Source organism: Chiroxiphia lanceolata, chromosome 5 (assembly GCF_009829145.1).
Source record: "Chiroxiphia lanceolata isolate bChiLan1 chromosome 5, bChiLan1.pri, whole genome shotgun sequence".
Taxonomy (NCBI): Eukaryota; Metazoa; Chordata; class Aves; order Passeriformes; family Pipridae; genus Chiroxiphia; species Chiroxiphia lanceolata.
This window is the reverse complement of record NC_045641.1, coordinates 40,136,560-40,158,637: the sequence shown is the minus strand read 5'-3', so window position 1 is coordinate 40,158,637 and position 22,078 is coordinate 40,136,560. Positions and strand designations below refer to the sequence as shown.

The 22,078-nt window shown below is 38.0% G+C and overlaps 1 protein-coding gene across 4 annotated transcripts in view; it reads left to right on the top strand.

Annotated features, from left to right (window-relative positions):
- The window catches only part of PPP1R12A (protein phosphatase 1 regulatory subunit 12A), a 113,145-nt gene that overhangs the window by 22,756 nt on the left and 68,311 nt on the right, over positions 1 to 22,078 (top strand). For all 4 annotated transcript variants that reach the window (XM_032687735.1, XM_032687734.1, XM_032687733.1 and 1 more), the window contains exon 2: positions 15,499 to 15,629. In XM_032687735.1, coding sequence (XP_032543626.1) covers positions 15,499 to 15,629 — 131 coding nt within the window. The remainder of the gene's footprint in view (positions 1 to 15,498; positions 15,630 to 22,078) is intronic.

Sequence of the window (22,078 nt, the reverse complement as noted above, 5' to 3'; positions counted from 1 at the left end):
GTTTCCTTGGATGAATCTGTTTTACTATTCTAGCATTTTGGAGGGTGATAGGATTTTTCAGAAGAAATCCTTTATTCAAGCTTTTTCAGATTTCCCAGAAGAGTGCTTCAGAGAAAAGCTGATATCCAACAGAATTTACCAAGACCTAAAGAAAACCCACAGTACCGTACGGTTATATATCTAATTTAATTTTGAGTATGATAATTCAGAGCACGGAAGCAGTACAGATGTCAGGCTGCTGTGAGCTTGTAAAATTCATTTAGAGGTATGCTAGTACTATCTGTGCTGTGACCCCTTTGCCTCCATTAGCACAGAGGAGGAAGCTGTAAGATGCAAAAATAGAGTAGGGGTGTAGGAGTGAGTCAGAAGAGTGGAGGCAAAAGCAAGCTGTCAGATGTGGGCTGGCTGTCACGATGAAACTGAGAGTTGGGAAAATTAATATGTGGAAAAGGAAGTGGGAAAGAAATGCTCATACTGGGAATACTGAAATAATGGAACTCAGGTGTTGGTATATTATATATTGGGTAATTAATGTGAAATCTGTACTTGGACTTAACATGCATTAACCTTTTAATACTCTATTATGTCATCATACCTAGATTATAGGGCCTCATAGAGGGTTTGCTCTTGGGGTAGTTCAGGACATCTGAAAAAGATGCTGTTGGTCACGGAACTTCTGCTTTGTCACTGAGGGAGAAAAGATGAGATTGGCATCTGGGGTAGAAGACTGCAGGGAAATCTGTAGGAACATTGTGTGCTTGTGACTGTGTAATGAAAGAAAACTTTCCTTTAGAGATACGAGATGGTATACATCCCAAAACCTCAGTTCCACGGTATTCCAAATTGTATGGTTAAATTAGGAGATATGGCTTATGATAACCTTTTTGTTTGTTTACCGTCTGTAAAATGATAGCTTTCGTGGTAGAGACTTTATGAATCCGTCTTATGTCCCTAAATGGTTGGTAAGCGCTGATAGTGGAAGAATGCATGAGAAAGTGAGTTCTGTTTGCAACAGGATTTGAGTAGTGCAGGCTGAACTCTGAACAGTGAAGAAAAATCCATAATTTTGAATAGCTGCACATTATGAAAGCACTGATCATCTGATAGATCGAATGGATCAAGTTCCTTTAGCCACAGGGAAGTAGAGGTCATGTAGGAATAGGTCACAGGTTTGTGGGGCCAATTGTTTTGGCTTAGGTGCCATTAATTAAAGCATTTACTAGGCCTGGAATATTTGACTGTTGAGCCTTACTATTGCTTATATATAGGTCTGTGCATAAATGAATATTTAAAGCCAAAGTAGAGTCCTTAGAGAAGCATAAAACTTTAGCACATTTTGCCTGATTTAATAGTGTAAATTCAGCTGGCAGAACAGCTTTCCCCTCTAGGAATTTTTTGTGTAGGTGTGCCCTGTAGAGCAGAAAAAGCAAGCTCAAAGCAGCGAAGGTAGTCTTGTGGCATGTCATGGAGCAGGTTTCTCTTTTCTGTTCAACATGGAGGCAGTCTCTTACCATGCACTCTGAGGCATTTGAAGCACAGCCCTTAGACTGATGGATAGAGCTTTCTTGAAAATAAATCGAGAACCAGTTTTCAAAACAGTTTGCATTGCAGGAACTCTCAGTTTACAGCATGAACGGTGGACTGTTGAGTAGTAGAGAAAGTCAGATGAGCCTTTATCCATTTGTCTGAAATGAGGAAACTTGGAAGTCTTCCCTATCAAACCTTACCCCTGCCCTTGTCACTGCTCCACCCTCACCACTGAGTGGTTACCCACCAAAACTCTGCAGCATTCCCCATGCTCAGGCAGTGTGTGTATTTTGTGTACTTTCTCCATATAATCAAATCAGTTTCATTTTTTGTGTTTAGCACTTGTTCTTTGGTATTTATGGGGGAAACGCAGTCAGTAAAACCAGTCCACATTCCTGTGACTGACCTTGAAGCCAATGTGCTTTTCAAGTAGGCTTTCATTTTTGTGCTCTTTAATAATAGTCATCTTTAACTAGCAGTCTGATGTACAAGAAGCAGACTTTAAAACATTCATGATTAATTTTGTGATGATGTGCATACTGCTAAGGTCAGGTAAACAACAGACTTCTGGGTGTTATTTCTTTCATGCTGACACAGTCCTGGTGAAGAGAAGACCAGTGTGTTTTCCACCCTGGTGCAGTTCAAATATGTCAGCAGCCTCTCAGAAGCTAGAAGTCAATACAAATGAGTTACTGCATAATTAGAAATTTAGGCTTTTATCCCTTTCTCCATAATTCTTTTTTTGAAAGAAAGTCAGAAATGGCTGCAGCTCCAGGTACAATTAAAGCAGTACTGTACTTTGTTGCCTTGAAAGGGTGTGCTCTTGCTTCTTCCTACCACTATGCTGTTTTCTTTCCCTCCTCCTTTTTTCTTTAATTCAATGGGTGGGGAGGGAGAAAGGGTTGTTTCTGCCTTGCTGGTTAGTTGAATTGGCTAATGGAGAGTCTGACAAATGCTTTTGGGAGTGTGCAGTTGAGAATGAGGAGAGAGACTGGGACCTCCCTGTTTGTCAATAGTGAGCTCCTGTAGAATCATGCCCTGAGTGATTAGTGTATGTTAGCTCAAATGAGTTAGGGTTTGCTGGTTCTATAGTGCTACCTCCTGCAGGGAACAGAATATTTCTTAAACTCATCTTGAAACATAGAAAAAGGCAAATTATCCAATAGGGTGGTATTTATGAGTACTTTGAAACATTATCATCATCTGAATGTCATAGATTCTAAAGCAGAACATTCAAACGAGGGTCTAATTATTATCAACTAGAATATTGTTTTCATATAACTGCCTAAAATCAAGTGTGGCAGGGAAAGAAGATCATGTAATAAACTCACTTAAAATGCTTTCCTAAAGTATGTGTTTTTATCAGCATTTGACTACAAGAGCTTTTACCAAAGCTATATTCTCCTAACCTCTTAAAGTGATATTATGTGCTGCTAAGGAGCGTGGAAAAAATACATCAGTGTCTTTCTTTTACTCAGGTGAAAGCTTCCTGTAAAATGACACTGTTGATGAAGTAATGAGCATAAGAACCTTTTTTAAGAAATATTTTGGCTTTCTGACAGGTTTCTTTAATGCCTTTTCTCCTTGGAACTCATGTCTGAGCTTCCGAAATCTGCCATGCAGGACTGAGAAGCTAGAGATGAACTACTGCAGCCTATGTAAGAATGCATGAATTCCTTGTGCTCTGGCAAAAGAGCAGAGTACAGCATGATTTTGCCATGCTAATTTTGGCATGCATGCTATTATGAGTTACAATTGCTCATCCAGGCACAGTATTTTTCTCTTGCTTGCTTGCCTGCTTGGATAAAATTGCTGCTCAGAAGATTAGCAAGAAATGGAAAACTTAGAATTTACTGGACTACAGGTTTGCCTTTATAGAGATAAGTTGGTTTATGAGGACCAAAGGCGCTGTAGAGGGTGAGGAAAATACAGCTGTATCCTTGCTCTTTTTGTCAGCTCTTCCCTAGAACTTGTAGAAATAAGGGGATGGCAGGCATGACCTCTTAGTAGTGCAGGTTGTGCCACATAGAATAAGTAGTAACCAGAGCTGTGGCTGGAGAATCCTAAAGTAATGCCATGTGAGGTGCTGCAGATTTGCTGTCTTAAGTGTTTGGTGGCAGTGGTGAAGGTGGTGTAGCATGAATCAGAGTATACAAACAGATTTGCCTGAATGAGGCTTGAGATGATCTCGGTACTGGAGCACACACAGCAGTTTGAAGAAAAAGAAGCTAATTTTGTAATATACTGATGAAAATTATAACATTCTTAGTATACTGATGTTTTCAATATAGTGACCAAAAGTCAGCATGTATTGTTCTTTCCCTTTGTATCACAGTAAATATGGAGTTAGGCTTGCTTTTCTCTTTAATGCTGTGAGGAGAACAGAAATGCTAGTTGCAGATGCACTCTAGAGAACTGCTTCTCAAAAATACTCAATTTGTGATGGGTTTTCATGCATTGTGTGCCAAAACAGCAGACTAAGTCTTAGATATGTGATGTAATCAGGGTCTGCTATGGTCAAAAAAGAGAAATTGTTTCACTCAGGTTTGAGGAGACATATTTAAGGGTGTCCTCTGAACCTCTTAGGTTCAGGTTCTGCACCTGAGCATTTATGAACAGTTGTTCCGTGTGGGGTCAACTTTTATCTGGCTTAAAAACCCTCAATGGACCCATGTTGGTTCAAAACTATTTCCTGGTGAATGTCAAGTGGGTTCAGTGTTGATCAGGTCTGGCTCCATGGTGCAAAAAAAGCAATGGTGCTGTTGGTGAAGGTAATCAACCTTTTGGAATAGTGTGACTGTTGACACGTTATTGCCTTCCTGCTAATAAGCCTAATGAACCTCAGTTATCTTGGTTTCTGTCACATGAATTATTTTTTATTTGTTTGTTTGGTTTTTTTATTTATTTTATCCAGCACAGCTAACACTTTCAGGCATTTATGTTACTGCTTTGCAGCGCTGGTACAGTGTAAACAGCCCTTTGCTGTTTCCCAGGTATTTCAAGATCTGTTTAGAAAACAAACATTGGCAAACTTGAAGCTGCATTAAGTTCTTGAATAGTGGCTAGAGAGCTGCCTAAGCACACTTGTGATTTGTATTACCAAGATCTACTGAGTTAAAATAGTGTTTAAAATATGGTTTTAGTGTTTTTCTTAATTACTAGTAGACGAGAAGATATATTAGCCTCGTTACACAAGAGAAAACTTTCTGATTCTTTCAAAACACAAAGTAGAAGTATTTGTTGACCAATTTTCTATATTTTTTATATCTATATCTTGTTGCTATTTTTTTCCCATTCTTAACATACTTGAGAACTGCTTTAGTATTCCTGCCCCTGCCAGCCGTGTTTTTTCACTGAAGTTCATAACTTTTGTATCCAAATTTCTACTCTGTTACTTAAAGCTTGTACTATTTATACCCATTTTTAAATCTGATTTTATCTTGATTTTTCAGGACTTTTATTTTTTGGAGGTATTTTGTTTGTTTTTTTAGTTGCTGCCATACTTTTGCTTTATTTCTCTACTATTGTAACTTCCTTATCAAATTGCTTTGTCGAATAATGACTTCTGGTCCATTCAGAGGACAAAAAAAAGACTTGAAAATCTGCCCTTTTAAAATGCCATGTATTGTGTATATATGGTGATACATACTGTCGTGGATGGATCTAAATAAACAGATTATTTTACTTGTTGTCTCTTGTCTTCCTGTCCATTTTTCAATGTAATTGGGATGTAAGTGGTTTCTTAGGAACTTGTGATTACTTGCAGTTTCTTCTTTTAATCCGTCATAATGAGTTTCTAATGGGACAACTGTACCAAAAAATTTCCTGTTTATATAGACCAGAAGGAGTCCAATGTCAAAACTGGTACTTCTGTCCTGCTCTTTTGGGAGAGAGAAAGTTCCAAAGTGGATGTTGTTAATTTTGTGGCTGGAGATAAGTCGTTAGGCTTCTGTTTCTGTTAGGAAGTACTCATGACTGTTTTCTTGTGCTAGTGAAAAATTTGAGTACAGTCAAAAGACAGTTGTTGGAGGTGGGACTGGGGTTGCTGCTGGGGCAAAGGAAGCACACACATGCGAGTGCAGGTTTCATCTTTGCTCAAGTGAAGCTTTGCTCAGCAACTTCACCATGCGGAGAGCCTATTGAAAAGGGTGTTAAGTTGCACTGTGGCAAAAATGCCTTTTTTAGAAATTGCGGACCATATCTGTGCAGATGAACAGCTGCATAACTGCATAGCTGCTGGATCTTGAATACTTTTTTTATTCTTTATAATTGACAGAGGCTTGTAGTGCATTTGATTATTATCTCCTTATTTGTTTGCACGAATGGTTTTGTTTATTATTCTGAAACATGCAATGTATTTCATGTAGGTTATTTTAGAAGATTGTTTAGCAAATTTAGCAAAGGCACAGCATGAATACACGCTATTAACTTTGAAGGGATTTCTTAAGTGTCTAGACTGACTTGAATTTGGGCTTTAGGTATATCCTGAGTTGATCTTATCCTTGCAGAGGATTTGAGTTTTGGTTACCTTAGTCTGTTGCAAGTACCTTACCTTTTGGAGACCACAGGGACATTTCTTTGTGCAGATTAAATGAGAAAAAAGGCTTTGGACAGGTTGTTCCAAACAATGTTCTGTGTGAACCTACAATGTGGAAATATGAAAATGTACATGGAAATTACCTGACACTGAATTTTTTAGCGTTGTCTATATGTTATGTGCTCCCCTCTTGGAAGTTTGAAGGAATTACTCAGAACAGAAAGCATACCAGGTCCCAGTTCCTTCTGATTTTGTTCTGAAGTCAGAAATGAACTGAGCTATTTTAAAATTAAGTTATGTGTGTTCCACAGCCAGACTTCTCTAAACAGGAAAACTGGAGAGCTGCTACTTGCTTGGGGTTTTTTGTTGAAAAGTGAAGTTAAAATGCATATATGCCACTGCTATGTGTAAAACACACTGTGCTAACAGGATTATGCTGGAGGTTTATCACATATAACACCCTGTGTTGCCCTGCTTCAGAGCTAGGTCTGTCCTGAGGAGCATTGAAGTGTTACTGCTGGTACACTTGGCAAAAGTGTTGTCTGACACCTGCAGGATTGTGGGGACTGGAAGCTGTAGGTTTCTCACCTTATTACCATCTGAATAGACAAAATCCATATTAAATCTAGTTTTAAGAAAGAGCAGTGTTTGCTGTTTACTGTAACAGATTCGGATAATTTGCTTTTGGAGAATTTAACTTAAACTGTATTTAATTGGGTTTTTTTTTTAGAAAATCCTTCTTTTTTTGTTAAAATTTTACTGAGACTCTTAGAATACTTTCATCCTGAACCTGCTGATTTGCAACCAATATCAGCTTCAAGACTTAACAGGATTTTTGAAGAGTTGAAATGCTTTCCTATTTATCTAGTCAATTCAGTGGATCATAAATTTGATCATAAATTGAAAAATGTACTGGGATTTACATAAGAGAAGAATAGGTTTTCTTGTCTCAGTCTAGGAGGAGAAGGTAGCAGTGGCAAGATGTTCTTTCCTTAAAAGTGGAAAATTATGGGAAACAATTAGTCAAGTTTCCTGTTTAGGTGTAGTCCTACCTTTGTTTAAGTGGTTTTGTGTACAAAATGCACTTTCGATAAACAAATATATTTACCACATTTAAGATTATCTGATTAATGTTTAAGCAATTTGAAGTGCCATTGTCACTTCTAAGATGATTCTTCATTCCACATGACATGGTTATATATGTAAAAAGTTATTTTTACATATAAAATGCGTGTAAATATAACTGATGCATAATTCATACATCATATGTACTAGTTTATTCTATTATGTTAAATTGAATTATACAAATTAGTCATTTATTTGGATAGATTCTCCTGCTTAGGGGGTAAAAATGTCCTGACTGGTACCAGCCTCATCAGGTTACTACATCTGCTTTTACTACTACTATGTTGTATAATGCTAAGGATAAAACCACACATGGCAAGTGCTAATTGAATGAGTATCTTACAGCCTTTTTGTACCTGTAATCTTGGTTTCTTCTGCTAAATGTGCTTTTTATTGTCAAATGTAATGTGTATTAGGAAAGTGAGTACACAGAAAGTCTGTCTTGGTTTCTCTGGTATGCTGTATCAACATGTATTTTTTTTCCCTTGATGGGGTGAATGGTTATCATTGTTTTTACTAAATTCAGTGTTATTACTTCTATTCAGCTCTACCACTTCATTTAGCTAAAATTAGAAAGCAGTGAGAACTTCCCCTAGATCCTGCTAAAGCAGAAGATTAAACGTCAGTTGATGACTACAATACTAATGCAGCCTGTAAGAGTTCACAGAGGAGTGCTGATAGATGTGGTCAGGTTTACTTTCTTTCAAAGCAGTGCAGTTTTCCACTCTGAAGAACTCAGAACTGTATAAAGGTGATAGTCAGAAGCAGAGGGAAAAAACCCGAAAACTTGACACGTGTGGTTTCAATTTAATACAAGGAACATAGAGGCAAACAAACCTATTTGTTTATGTAAAAGGATTCTTCTAGTAAATTTTCTTGATGACTTCTTGTTAAGAAAGTATATTAGGGCATATCAGGATGTTAGGTATTTTAGACTGAAAAGGTGCTTGAACTGGCTCATGAACTCAGTTAGTTGCCCATATGCTAAAAACAGTTTGTTTACTCATTAAAAAAAATAACTGTTTGAAATATGATTGGCATATTATTAAATTTGACTGGGACAGAAATACATGTCCTATACAATGCTGCTTTCTCCTTCTCAAATGTAATACTTACACATTGTGTGACCATGAAAAGTAATCGCTATCTGCCAAAGTTATAACAATAAATGCTTAATGAAAGCATAATTGTATAATAGCACTATATTTTTAAAGTATGATAACTTTGTTTACTCCTAAACCCTATTTCTTTTCTATGAAGAAAGAGTGCTTCCATACCTGTCAGGAGGTAGATGTGGGTAGAGGGTTGTATGTCTCTGTCCTACTGAGCATGGTGCATCAGCCACAGGGCCTGTTCAGCCTTGAGAAGAGACATCTGAGTGGGGACCTCATCAATGTCTGTAAGTATCTGAAGGGAGAGTATCAAGAGGACGGATCCAGGCTCTCCTCAGTGGTGCCAAGCAATAGGACAAGAGACAACAGGCAGAAACTGATGCACAGGAACTTCTTTACTGTACACTGGAACAGATTGCCTTGACAGACTACAGAGTCTCCGTCACTATAGATATTCAAGAACTATCTGGACACAATCCTGTGCCATGTGCTCTGGGATGACCCTGCTTGAGCAGGGAGATTGGACCAGATGACCCACTGTGGTCCCTTCCAACTTCACCCGTTCCGTGATTCTCCTTTGTTGAAATTGCCTCAGAAAGCAATGTGTAAAGGCATGGGCTAGAAGAAAGAGAAAGCCACTTGTGAAACAAATGAGCCTGAAATTCGTTTCTGGATGTGACTCCCAAATTCAGTGATTTGATAGGTTTCAAAAACATGTAGCTAAAATGAGAATCTGTCATATGTAATTTGTACATACCTACCTGTCTAAGCCTTCAGGGTTCAAGACAACTTGTAATTTGCACATCGTACGAGCTATAATACCATGCTGTCAGTCACATTTTCTTTTCTGTATTTCACCCAAGAAACTCATGATCTTTCACCACATTGACTAAGAAACCTGAATGTGAATTTAAAAGCAAGTTCCACATAATGTACTAGTTTTGTTTTTAAATTCAAAGAAACCAGAGGGAACAACAGAAGTTGTTTCTCAGGTGCTTAATACCATGAGTTTAAGGGAGAGCCTCATTTGTGTGAGCCCAAGGATTGTGTGAACTTCAGACAGAGTTTGCTTCATAGACCAAGATGCTCCTCACCAACTTGGTCAATATATTGAGCCAGGAGAAAAAGAGCATTCAGGCAAATAGATCTGTGCCAGCATCAGTATCTTAGTTTTTCAATGCTGTTTGGTTTGGTCTTTTCCAAAATAATTTTTTTCCATGGCATCTCATTTTCCCAGGATTGTCTGGGGGGTTTAGGGCAGAGGGGTTTTTGGCAAGTTGTCTTGAGAATTTTCTTTGAGTTGAAATACATGAGTACTGTTAAAGTTTAATACTTAACATTTAGTTTGGTGGTTTTAATTAGGAGATAAATTTTAGTGTGGGGATCTCAAGCACTCCTGAAAATAGATTTGCACACAGCTAAAAAAAAACCAAATATTTATTTGAAAATACATTTGCGTGTAATACTAGGTAGCCTGGAATAGCTGGGGTTGTTTCAGCAAGAACAGGAAAGCAGGCATTAGACTAGGTCATTTTTCCATATGATGTCTGTCAGAATGAGTCTTGAGCCATTACTGGGATTGGGAACAGTAAGGGTAGCATCTCTGATTACAGTAAATAACATGTTGCAGCCAACTCTCCTCTTCCTCTTATTTGTCTTGGCAGGAGGTTAGAGGGCAAGAATAGCTCTATCTTTACTTGAAACACTCTAAAACCACTTAAATATATGTATCCTATTACAGTCCTGATTAAGAACTATGATTAGGCATTCATTAGGATTTAAACAGTGGGAAGTCCCTATGAGATCAATTTTATAATATGTAGATTATATCAGTCTAAACAATGATAGATTTTAGTATTTTTCATGAATTGTGCCCATAATTAAACTTATGGATTTAACTATAAATTACAAAATAGCAAAGCTTTAGAGCGTGTAATTAATTCAGTAATTCAGTGTAGCAAAGTAAAGAAGGCAAAATTGTAGTATGGAAATTATATTATGCTCTTACTGCATATTGGGGCTATACAATTATTGCTTTCATGTAGCACCTGGTTTTATCCACCTCTTGGAGATGAAATAAAATCTAAGTGAATTTCTATTGACATATGAATATGACAAGTTGTTTACATGAAGTGGAAATAATAGCTAGAGAAGTTTGAGTTCTGGAATGATCTGTCTATTTTTGGCAATGTTTGACAGTTCTGCAGCATTCTAATTAAGTAACGGTGGTTAATGGGTGCTCAGTTTCATAGTCTCTGCATGCCTTCCCCATGAGACTTGAATGGGCATGAAACATTGCATCAGGCTCAAGTAGTGTTTTCTCCTTAGGAGAAAGTGTCTTTTTCACCTGCTTTTGCAGGTGTCTAAAATGATTCTCATTTTCTACACTTAAAAGTGAAATGTTTTGAGAAATTTCTCTGGAGAAGAGTTTGCTGCCCTGCAGTGGAGGAAAGCCTTTGACATTGAAAGTTATGCCAAGATTGACTCATGTTCTGGGGTGAGAGAAATACAAACAGTAAACTTGAAATGCTGGAACTGGCTGAGGCCATGAGATGCTCTTGAAATGATTTGGGAGCTTGAGTTATTTGGTATGGCAACTATAATTTTAACTCCTTTTTATGGACCAACTCTCCAGTATTTTAAATAGTAGGCCATTCTTAGATGAAAATAACACACAAGTGCAACATACACAAAATATTTACAAATAAGTTAATTAAAATAATCATAGTCTAGCTAAACAGTAATATTACTAGCTTAACAAGAATATTTGCACTGTAAACGGTTCCATTTTTATTAGAAAGCATGCTTTAATAAAGTAAAATATTCAATCCTAAAACTAGATTTTGGCAGTAGGTGAGGTATCAGGTATTACCCCAGCTCACTGAAAAATAGAAGCTCTGACTTGTGGTTTGTCTAAATGAACACTTAATTTCATAATTAAGCAACATTTGTCATCTGTAATATTAAATTAGTACCTGAAGTTCTGTTACAACACCAAAACTCTCCTGTTTCTACTCGTAAATGTGAACATCAACAGCAGCCTTTCTGCCCTGTATGTACTATATTAAATAGAATACTTGGCCATTTTAAAATACCTGCTTTTGTAGTGTAATAATCCTAATATTTCGTGACCTAATTTGTTGGTAAAAAACTCAAATGTCTAGACCTCATTAGATGCCATTATCTCATTAGATGTTACCAGTAATGAAAAGCAGTAAAAATTGTAGCCTCACATAAGGTGCGTACTGTGTAGCTCTGCTGCGTGTGAGTGGGACAGTAGCCGAACTGATCGATGGTCTCCTTCCCTACAAGATTTCTGATTTCTAAAAAATAATTACAGACTTGTTTTTCCTGTCTTTTGGGGGAGAAGTGCTATCTGCTGTATTCTTTGGCTGAAGAACCAAGCCCTTTTGGTATTCTTTTAAAGCTGTTTATTTCTAAAGTTACTCAGTTATGTCTACCCTTCACCTGTGTTCTTAACACCTGATTGTAATGAGAGCCAGTTGTATCACATGCCACTTGCACTGGGATATGAAGTCATGGTGAATACACTTAAAAGTCTAGCGTGTTTAGCAGGTATCTGGTTATCTGCTTTAGAGTATTTATGGGAAAAAGTTAAAATGTTGTCCCCAGCATAAATTGGACCTATCTAGGACTGGTCTGTGTGGGAGCCAGGAGCTGCTGATCTTTGCTGGTATTTGCAGTCCAGGTTTCATGTTATTGTACAAATAGAAAGCGGGGGGTTTTTCCTGGACTTTAATATATTTCTTTTGAGGTTTCATCTCTGTTCTTATCAGAAAAGGTAACCAGAGTTTGTATTCTCAACTTTGCTTTGTTTTACTTCCTTTATGACTGATTAGTTTAGTTTCTAAATTGGTTCCCAAATGAAAAAAGGTTTATATGATTGCATCATGCAACTGTCATTGTATTTGGGTATCATTGGCTAACTTAGATCAAATTTGGCAGGGGAATGAGTGTTTCATGTGGAAATGCTGCCTTTTTACCAGCTGGTGGAGGCTGGGGATGAGAGACAGAAACCAGTGCATGGGATGAAGGGTATCTTGTGTGTGAGCTCCCATGTTCTGCTAGCCCCAGGAGCTGTCTGGTGTGTGTGCTCTACAGATGTGGTTTGCAAGCACTCAGAAAGAGCTTTAGGGTGACCTGTTGTTCTGCTAAGTGGTAATTGAGGCTCGAAGTGGGAACTATGGACCATGAAAGGAGAGACTGGGAATGAGGGGAGATGAGCTCTAAGAAATGAGATGAATCCTGAAAGGATTGTAAGAGATGTGGAAGAGGAAAGCCCACAGTTGTCTGTCCTCTGTGCAGATTCTGGGACAGAAATAATGGTGGGAATTTATCTTTTTGAATCACTTAACATCAGTGGAACACTTGTTATTTACATCTTGCATGTACGTTGCTTTTTCCTTTGTAATATCTTTGAAGCTGAGGTCTAGAAGGGCAGACTATTTGGAGGCTGTTGCTTTAAGTTTATCATGCTGCTCTGACAAACTTTCCTTTTGTGGCTGAGGTGTCAGTCTTTAACAAGAGGCACTTCTGACACTTGATAAATATTGCTTTTAGAAGTGAGCAGTGCAGTAGAAATGGAAAAACATTGAGATAAAATTTCTTTTATAACATTTGTTTCTTGGCTTTCTGACTTAAGATACCTACTGATAGTCAGAGGTGCCTTTCATATGGAAAGTGCTGAGACTGATAGGGGCTGCCAAACACCTGCCTGGGATGCTGTTAAGGAGGAAAAGGGGACATGAAGAAATAGGATACATTATATACGTGTTCTTCAGCGATAGAATCAGTTGTATTTGCTTTTCTTCTTCGCCTTAAGATAGATGATACCTTTTTGGAGGCCTCAGTGAGTTTTCAGTAAAATATTTTTCTTTTTATGAATGTGCTATCTGATAATACATGAGAAGTGTATTTGAGCTCTTCTGATTCTTGCCATGTATGGCACAATAAACTGCCCAAATTTGGTCAAATATTTTTAGCCACTTAGTCATATGTCTTTTAATGTGCTGCATATGTAAGCTTTTGATTCACTTAGCAACAGCATTTTTATGAGTATATCTTGCCAGGTTTTCTTATGTATATTTGAAAAAACAGGCAAGGATTCTTCTGTGTTGGGTTGTGTCACAATTAGTTGGTTTTGGGGTTTTTTTGTTTGTTTTTTAGTAGTGCTAATCAATTTTAAGATATCCTTGTTTTCACAGATGATGAATTCTAGAGGATTTTGAGATACACAAGTCTGCAGCATATTAAAATATCTAAATTTAAAAATGTTTCTGATAGAAATTTATTTTTCCTTATAATTAACTGGTGAATATTATTATAGATACAAAATATCACTGGTCAGGCAAACTGGATATCCAGAAAAATATGGACATGTGGCATGTGTGGCATATGGCTCGGTTAGTTTTTCTGTTAAGTGTAAACATCTGAGCTTCTTGAATTTGTTTTCCTTCTGAACTGATTTATGGTCTTGCATTTGATTCCCTTTCATTTAAGTAACCCAATGTCTTACAACAAGAGGAGATTCTCTTCTTTCAAGCTTGTTACTAGTGTATAAGCATTGTACACTGATGATAAGTGGAAGAAATTAAAGACAATATGCTTGATGAATTTATAGTCTTTATTGTTGGAGTATGTTAAAAAATTACTTTATTAAAGGAATTGCTGATTTATGGATGGATATGACTAAAACGTTTCCAAGGCAGTTTTCAAAAATACCTGAAAAGGTAGGAAGGTTTCTGAATGTTTTCACTCAAGAATGTGGTTTTGTGTTGAACTGAAAAACAAATAATGCAAGCGGTGTACTGCAGTCGAGCTGCACATTTCTGAGTGAAAAAGTCCAGATGAGACTCGTTAAAACAGTTCTATGTTACATTCTAAACAAAGCCTGAAGTTCATACCTAACTGAAACAAATGGGGTCAAAGAGGGATGATTTGTTGCTGTTTTTGTTTGGCTGGTTAAACTGGGCAGCAATACATCAGCGTAGCTGTTGCCTCAACATTGCAGAATGAAGGAAAGCTTCAGGATTCATCTTGGAATGTCCAATTGCTTAAATAAAGAAATCTGAAGGTTTTTTTTCCTTAGTAAAGCAGTATGTAATTTTTTGTCTTCTTAGAAGTATACTGGAAAGTAAAATTTATACCTTAATTGCATTTAATTAGAGGCATAATTCTCTAGAAGGATTTAGGAGCCCAGGAGTAAAGTTCTTATTTCAGCCTTCTGGCTATGTAAGATTGTTGATTTATTAAGCTGAAAAGTTAATACCAGTCTTGTGGGGTCTAGCTGTTTGGAGTTCTTGCTGTCCTGAGATGCAGAGGGACTTTTCTCTGAGTTGCTCTGCCCTTTTAAGGGCAGCATTATGGAAGTTGGCAAGAAAACTCACTGAGCACCCTGTGAGAAAAATACTTGAACACAGAGAAGCAATGCAAAATAGGAGTCAGTTAAGATGGAGGTCTGCAGAATGGCTGTAGTTCTGCATCTGGGCAACACTGTTTGCTTGGTAATTAAGAGATGTGCAGATATGATAATATTTTTGCAATTGCCAAATTGATACTCAAGTAAGTTTTATAAACAGAGATGATTAATAGACTGTTAAAAGATTTATGGTGGTATAGAATATTCTGCATTAGAAAACAGCAGGGGGATGTTGAAATACAATGTAGCATCCCCTTTGTACTCCTTAGTCTCAGCTGTATTACAGTTGAAACCACATTATGGTATTGTTTCCAAACTACTCCCTATCTCTTAGTCACAATTCTACTTCATGGTTAGCATGGTTTATTCAATTTTAATATCCACTCCAGTGGCCGAGCTGGGCCTGGGATGGAGTGAGGACCTGGGGGCTTTATAAAAGGAACCTCTTTGTACTAGAGAACAAGGTTGGTAAGTGGCTTCTCAGAAAATCAGAATGCATGTACCTGAGAAAATAATATTTTTTGGTTTTGTTAAACTCTGTTTACATTCATTTATTTAAAGTTTTACAAATTTGAAACACCTGCTGTTTATCTCTCAAATTCTTCCTGTCTTGCTGTCAGACCTCAACAAATTAACCATCCTTCCTCATCAAACCTGGAAATACTTACCTTTTCTCCTGAAGATGTTGCTTAAAGATGCACAGTATTGTAGAACAGCTTTAATATGAACTTACTTCTTAACTCTTTCTTTCTTTGTAGGCTTGTATAGATGATAACGTAGATATGGTGAAATTTCTGGTGGAAAATGGAGCAAATATTAATCAACCAGATAATGAAGGCTGGATCCCTCTACATGCAGCTGCTTCCTGTGGATATCTTGATATAGCAGAGTAAGACTTTTTCCTCTATTTTTGAAATCAATATATTTTGCTAATACATTGTTAGAGAGGCACTAGAAGCAGATGGTATTCATAAATTGTCTTTTTAGTTGCCTCTGGGATGTGTAGTGAAAAAGAATGCTTTTATTATATTGTGTGTTGGTCGTGAAGTGTGCTCTGTCCATAACTTTGTGCATTGCATTTTCTCTTTCTAGCTTTCTTACATTGCATCTTAGGTAGATACAAACATAAACAAAACATAAGACTGTTTATGACTGTCAGATCATTTTTTTAAATTATTTTCTTCCGTAGAAAGGCTTTTTGGGGGGAGGCATATGGTGAAAGTTCAAATTTACATTTATTAGTAGTCTGAACCATTATCCCAGGATAAGTCTGTGTAGGAGATACATTTTGCAGTTGTATTTGCAATCTTGAAACATTTGTTTTTCAGCTGTGGTCTAGAACAGTGACTTTTGCTAGTTATTTTGGCTGTGGAGCAAAATCTTAGATTTCAAGTTAGATGCCTGTTACGGTATTAGTTAAAGCTTACTCACTACTGAATTCCAGAAATGGTTTTATTATTCTTGAAGTCTTTTCAAGGCCACTGAAGATATGCTAAAATCAGATTTTTCTAAAGGTTGTCTCTTTGAGCCTGAAATAATGATTGATTTGAGAAAATGTGTGATGTACGTGGTTCAGCACACTGTTGCTGCAGCTAAGCAGGTAACAGTGTCTTTCTAAAGACACTTTGGGTAAACACAAACTTGGTTAATTCTGCTAGATTCACTGTGATGTCTGATCCAGTGTAAGATTTGTATAAAATATAAAGCAGTATTTTCTCATGTAATTATGTACTAATTACAGTGGCAAAGAATGGAAATGATGAGTTTGTTCTGTGAGTTTGAGAGTTTTAATTGCCTCAGTCTAAAGGAAAATGAAAAATTCTGGGGACTCGTATATAATTTTCACTGGGAATTTTTTTGTTTTGGGTGTTCATATGGTGAAGTGCCTTGTATGTCCTTTGTATAACTGGGGCACTGTGTGACCACAGCATCTGTAATCTGCGTTTCTATGCTGTGCAGATGTTTGATGCTGTAATCCATCTTGCATGTGTATTGGAAGTGTTTACTTGATGACCATACTATGACAAGAATTTCCCTACAAACTGAGATAATAAAGCCTCTCTTCAGTTTAGTGGAGATAAAATACCTGCCTTTTTTCCACAATAAGAAAAAGTTGAATAAGTGTTCTTGATTTGGCATTGCAGCTTAATGTAGGCACGTGTTCAGGAAAGAGACAGCAATGTTCCATGTCCACAAGACAGTTTTTTCCTGTTGACTTGAGTATCTGAAATCTGTCACCTTTTTTTTATCTCAGAGTGGAACAGAACCAGTGTGCATATTTTCTATAGATAGCTTTTTGAAAAATGAGGTTATTGGGGTATAATCCTGTGGGATGTGAGACATCTAAGCTGTTGGAAGAGCAGTGTTTTTAAGGTGCATGGAGTTTTGAAGATAAGCTGTTGAAACAAATTTCCATATACAGCTGAGAAGAGTAACTTGACATGGATGTGGCAATACTTAGATCTGATGAGGCCCATGGAGTTTAGATTTTCTTAAAACTGCTTCTTCAAGAGCTCAGCTTCAAATAATGTACAAAACTGAATTCTACAAAGCATAATTTGCAGATGAAGCAAAATTGGGAGAAGGTGAAAGGAACTTTTAATTTGGGTGAATTATGGATCTTAGGTATGTAGTTCTGAAAAGATTACAGCTAATAGCTTGTCATCTTTCAGTTCTTTATGATTTAGCATTTCTGTAAAGAACATCTTCTGTTCTTTTCCTATTTTCGTGCAAGAGAGAAGAGAGTCAGGGAATGAGTTCTGGTGTTCCCTGACTTTGTTAATGAAAGGCTGGGAGCGTCTGACCTGTGCTTCCCTTTCTCATCCTCCTGTGGAACTGCCTGTTGCCAGCTTTGTAGAGCTTCTCAAATTGGAGACTCAGCAATCTTATTTCTACTTCCTCTGCTGGCATCTTACATCTTATTAGGGCTTCCTTCAGATGTAAATAGCCACAATTTATTTCTCTTGAAATAGCACAATCTTTTAAGTTCTCCAAATATGCAAAATTACTTAATATATAGAATTTGTTTACAATGCTTGTATTTTTACAATTCATAAGAAAAATATTGCACAATAGCATAATTTCATTATTTCAGGTTTGCATGTTTCAAAATCAAAAATTATGTCTAAGAAAGTAACTGAGCTAGGAGATGAGGATATTTTCTGTTACAAAATGCATTTTTATGTTTAAAATCTTAGAATCATAGAATAGTTTGAGTCTGAAGGGGCCTTTCATCTAGTCCAACCCCCCTGCAATGAGCAGAGACATCTAAAACTAGACCAGGTTACTCAGAGTTCCATTCAACTTGGCCTTAAACAATTCCAGGAATGCGGCATCCACTTCTCTGGGCAATCTGTTCTGGTGTTTCACCATAGAATCATGTAAGTTGGAAAAGATCCAAGATCATCGAGTCCAACCTTTGACTGAACACCACCCTGTCAACTAAACCATAGCACCAAGTGCCACATCCAGTCGTTTCTTCGACACTTCCAGAAATGGTGACTCCACCACCTCCCTGGGCAGCTCATTCCAATGCTTAACCACCCTTTCAGTGAAGAAATTCTTCCTAATGTCCAACCTGAACCTCCCCCAGAGCAGCTTGAAGCCATTTTCTCTTCCCCTGTTGCTGGTTGCCTGGGAGGAGAGGTCAATCCCCACCCGGCTACAACCTCCTTTCAGGTAGCTGTAGAGAGTGATAAGGTCTCCCCTGAGCCTCCTTTTCTCCAGACTAAACAATCCCAGCTCCCTCAGCTGCTCCTCATAGGACTTGTGCTCCAGACCCTTCACCTGCTCCACTGCCCTTTTTTGGACAAGCTCCAGAACTTCAATGTCCTTCCTTTAGTGAGGGACCCAGAGCTGGACACAGCACTCGAGGTGTGGCCTCACCAGTGCCAAGTACAGGGAGACAATCATTTCCCTGATCCTGCTGTCCACACTCTTTTTGATACAGGCCAGGATACCATTGGTCTTCTTGGCCACCTGGGCACACTGTTCGTTCATGTTCAGCCAGCTGATGACCAGCACCCTTGGGTCCTTTTTCCCTTGGGCAGCTTTCCAGTCACTTTTTCCCAAGCCTACAGGACTGCAAGCGGTTGTTGTGACCCAAGTGCAGGACCTGACACTTTGCCTTATTGAACCTTGAACAGTTGTCCTGAGCCCCTCAGTCCGGTCTGTCCAGATCCCTCTGCAGAGCTTTCCTACCAGAAGGGTAGAACAGATTAACACTCCTGCCCAACTGAGTGTTATCTATGAACTTACTGAGGGTGCACTCAACCCACTCGTCCAGATCGTCGATAAGGATTAATATTAAACAGGACTGACCCCAAAACAGAACCCTGGGGAACACCAACCACCAGCTGAATTCACCATTCACCATCACTCTCTGGGCCTGGCCATCCAGCCAGTATTTTACTCAGTGAAGAATGAATAAAGAGTCCAAGCCATGAGACACCAGTTTCTCCATGAGAGTGCTGTGGGAAACCTTATCAAAAGCTTTGCTGAAGTCCAGGTAGACTTTATCCACAGCCTTTCTCATCCACTAGGTGGGACACCTGGTCATAAAAGGAGATCATGTTGGTCAACCTGTGCTGTCTGCACCTGATCCCCTGATTGTCCTGTACGTGTCACTCACAGTGAAGAATTTCTTCTTAGTACCTAATCTAAACCAGCCCTCTTTCAGTTTGAAGCCGTTCCTCCTTGTCCTGTCACTACATGCCCTTGTAAGAAGTCCCTCTCCAGCTTTCATGTAGGCTCTTTTAGGTACAGGAAGGCTGCTATGATGTAGGTCCCATAATGTACACATTCTTCCTAAGTAGTACCTGCTGGTACTCAGATGTTCCCAAGTGAGGGCACTCATATGCTGGAGATATGTGAGAAGTACCGAGTATGTAGGTGGTAGGGAACTTCTTCAAAAAAACCTCTGGATATCTCAGGGAGCCACCACTTCAGCCATGTTTGGGCACTGGTCCCATGCTGATTGCGAAGGGGCTGAATGAATTCATGGCGTGGCCTCCACTTGTTGGGGTTTTATTTTGCTTTTACTAACTGTGCTGTCTGGTCAGTGGGCTTGTCATTGCAGGTATATTCCCTGTCCCTATTATCCTCCACTGTGTTCACCAGTCCTATGGCATCTTCTCCCAGCAGCATCTCCTGTCCCATTTGAGTTTTCTGCCCTTCAGAACAGCTGTATTCTCTGGTGTGGAGAGCAATTGCTCCTGTTCTTTCTGTAGTTTCTGCTATCTGTAAGTGCTAGGAGTGTTTCAGCTTACTGGAAATTCTTTAAATACTTTTAATTTTAGAATTGTCTGCTTAAGTTGCTGTTCATCTAGGTTATGATTATATGAATTACCTTACAAGTAATTGTAATATGAACATGTTTTCAATTATAATTCTTCAAAATTACCAAAACAGGTGGATTTTGTGTAGCATGTTCTCTTCATTACACAAAACTTTACACAAAGGAGCCTTTTTTTCTCTAATATGCTAGTATGAACTAAAAAGTCAGCATCAAATGCTTTGTAAAATTTTAGTTATATGAATAAAAACTTTTATGCAGGAGGACTTGAACAGAAATTTTGTGTACATTCTTTAAGATGGTATTTAATGGGTAGGATTAAATTTACCTTTGTAAGACTCCTGTAAAACTATTTTTGTATATAATGAATTATTTTATTTGGTAGAACTCTTCTACAGTTTAAAAGCATGTATATTTTTTCAGTATCAAGGAATAGACAAATTCCATTTTAGAATGTGAAAAATGTAATGGAGGAGGGAAAAATAGTGGCATTTAGAAAACAATTCTAAAATGCTTCTTTTTTATTTTCTGCTTTTTTTTATTCTCTGCTTTGTATTGCACCAGATTAATGTAAAATAAAACTGAAATTATAGAAATTTGTGGTCAAAAATTGAAGTTTGTGTTAAAAATTTATTCTCCTGTGGGTTTTGTAGGATGCCTAGTTGTGAGTGTCTAGTTGATGTATTTCAAACCTTGTTTGCAACTGTACAGTTATACTACTTAAATATGAATGCTTTTTCATTTTACTCAAAATGAAAGAAGGTGCATCTTCCAGCAAGTGTAAGAAAAGTGTTTTTCAAAACCAACTTAGAAGTCAGTGACAGTTACACTTTTGTGCAAAAAGACCCCACAAAACAAAAACTGAAGGGGGAGAGAGATGTCTGCTGAGGGCAGAATACCTTCATGTAGTAGGTATTACAACAGTTTGCCCAATGTTGCTGTAGATACTGAAATTCCTCATGGATTCAAGGGTTGAGAAGTCCGTGGAGGGTGGATATATAAAAAAAATACAAATGCAGAATATATACGTACAAATGGGATCTGGTTCAGAAAGTTCATGAAAGTAGATGGAAACTGGAAAGGTATTACAGGAAAAATAGCATGTATTTGCTCCATTTTTATTCTCTGTGAAGATCTAATTTCTGGATATAGGCTAGTTGTTGAATGAACGCTTGAACTAAATCTGTATGTTTGAGAGCCATGTTTGATACACAGTTACATATACAGACCCTAAGACTTAGCACATTTTCAAAATACACCTTCATTATTTTAGAGGCTTTAAAGGGTGAAGCGTGTGATTACAGTCAGAAAGAGAAAATCTTGTAAAGTTCAGAACCTTCTCACTCAGTTTATTTAGGAGGAGAATAGCAGCTTGACCAACTCTGCTGCTCTAAAACCCAGCTCACCCACTTTCCTTCCTTCCTGAAGTATACCTATGTTGTATCCTCTCCTTCCCCTAATATTTAAAGCAGACTTTAAGAGGTTTGTGTGTAACCACTCGCTTGTTGCTGACGCCCAACTATTCTTCCAGACTCCAGACACCTGAAAGTGAACCCAGACAAACTCGTTTGCTGAAGCCTCGGCAAACCATTGTCTCAGGATGTCCCTATTTTAGTAACAGGCCATTAAGACTAAATGAGTGATCACTGTTTGATATACAGAGGACTCAGAGACAGTCCTGCAAACCTGTAGTTGGATACCTAGATGTTCAGTGATAGGGGGGTTTCCTTACAGCTCTAGTTGGCTTGTGGGGACTGCTGTGGGTGCTGGCTGGTAATGATTCCTGCTTGTGCTCTTCTGACAACAGCTAGTAAAGAGAATCCACTGCAGTTTCACAATATGCTTAATGAGATCTAACTTGAAACTACTGCGGAAACAAGGAGATACTTTCTTCCATCCTTGGTTTTACTCACTCCACAGGCTCTTGCCTCCTCTCTTGCATTATCTAATTATCACACAATGTGGGAATTATTAGCATAAGACTAACCTTTGCGGAGTTTGGAGGATTTATTCTCTTTTGGATCAGTGAGCTGACCTGCTTGCCG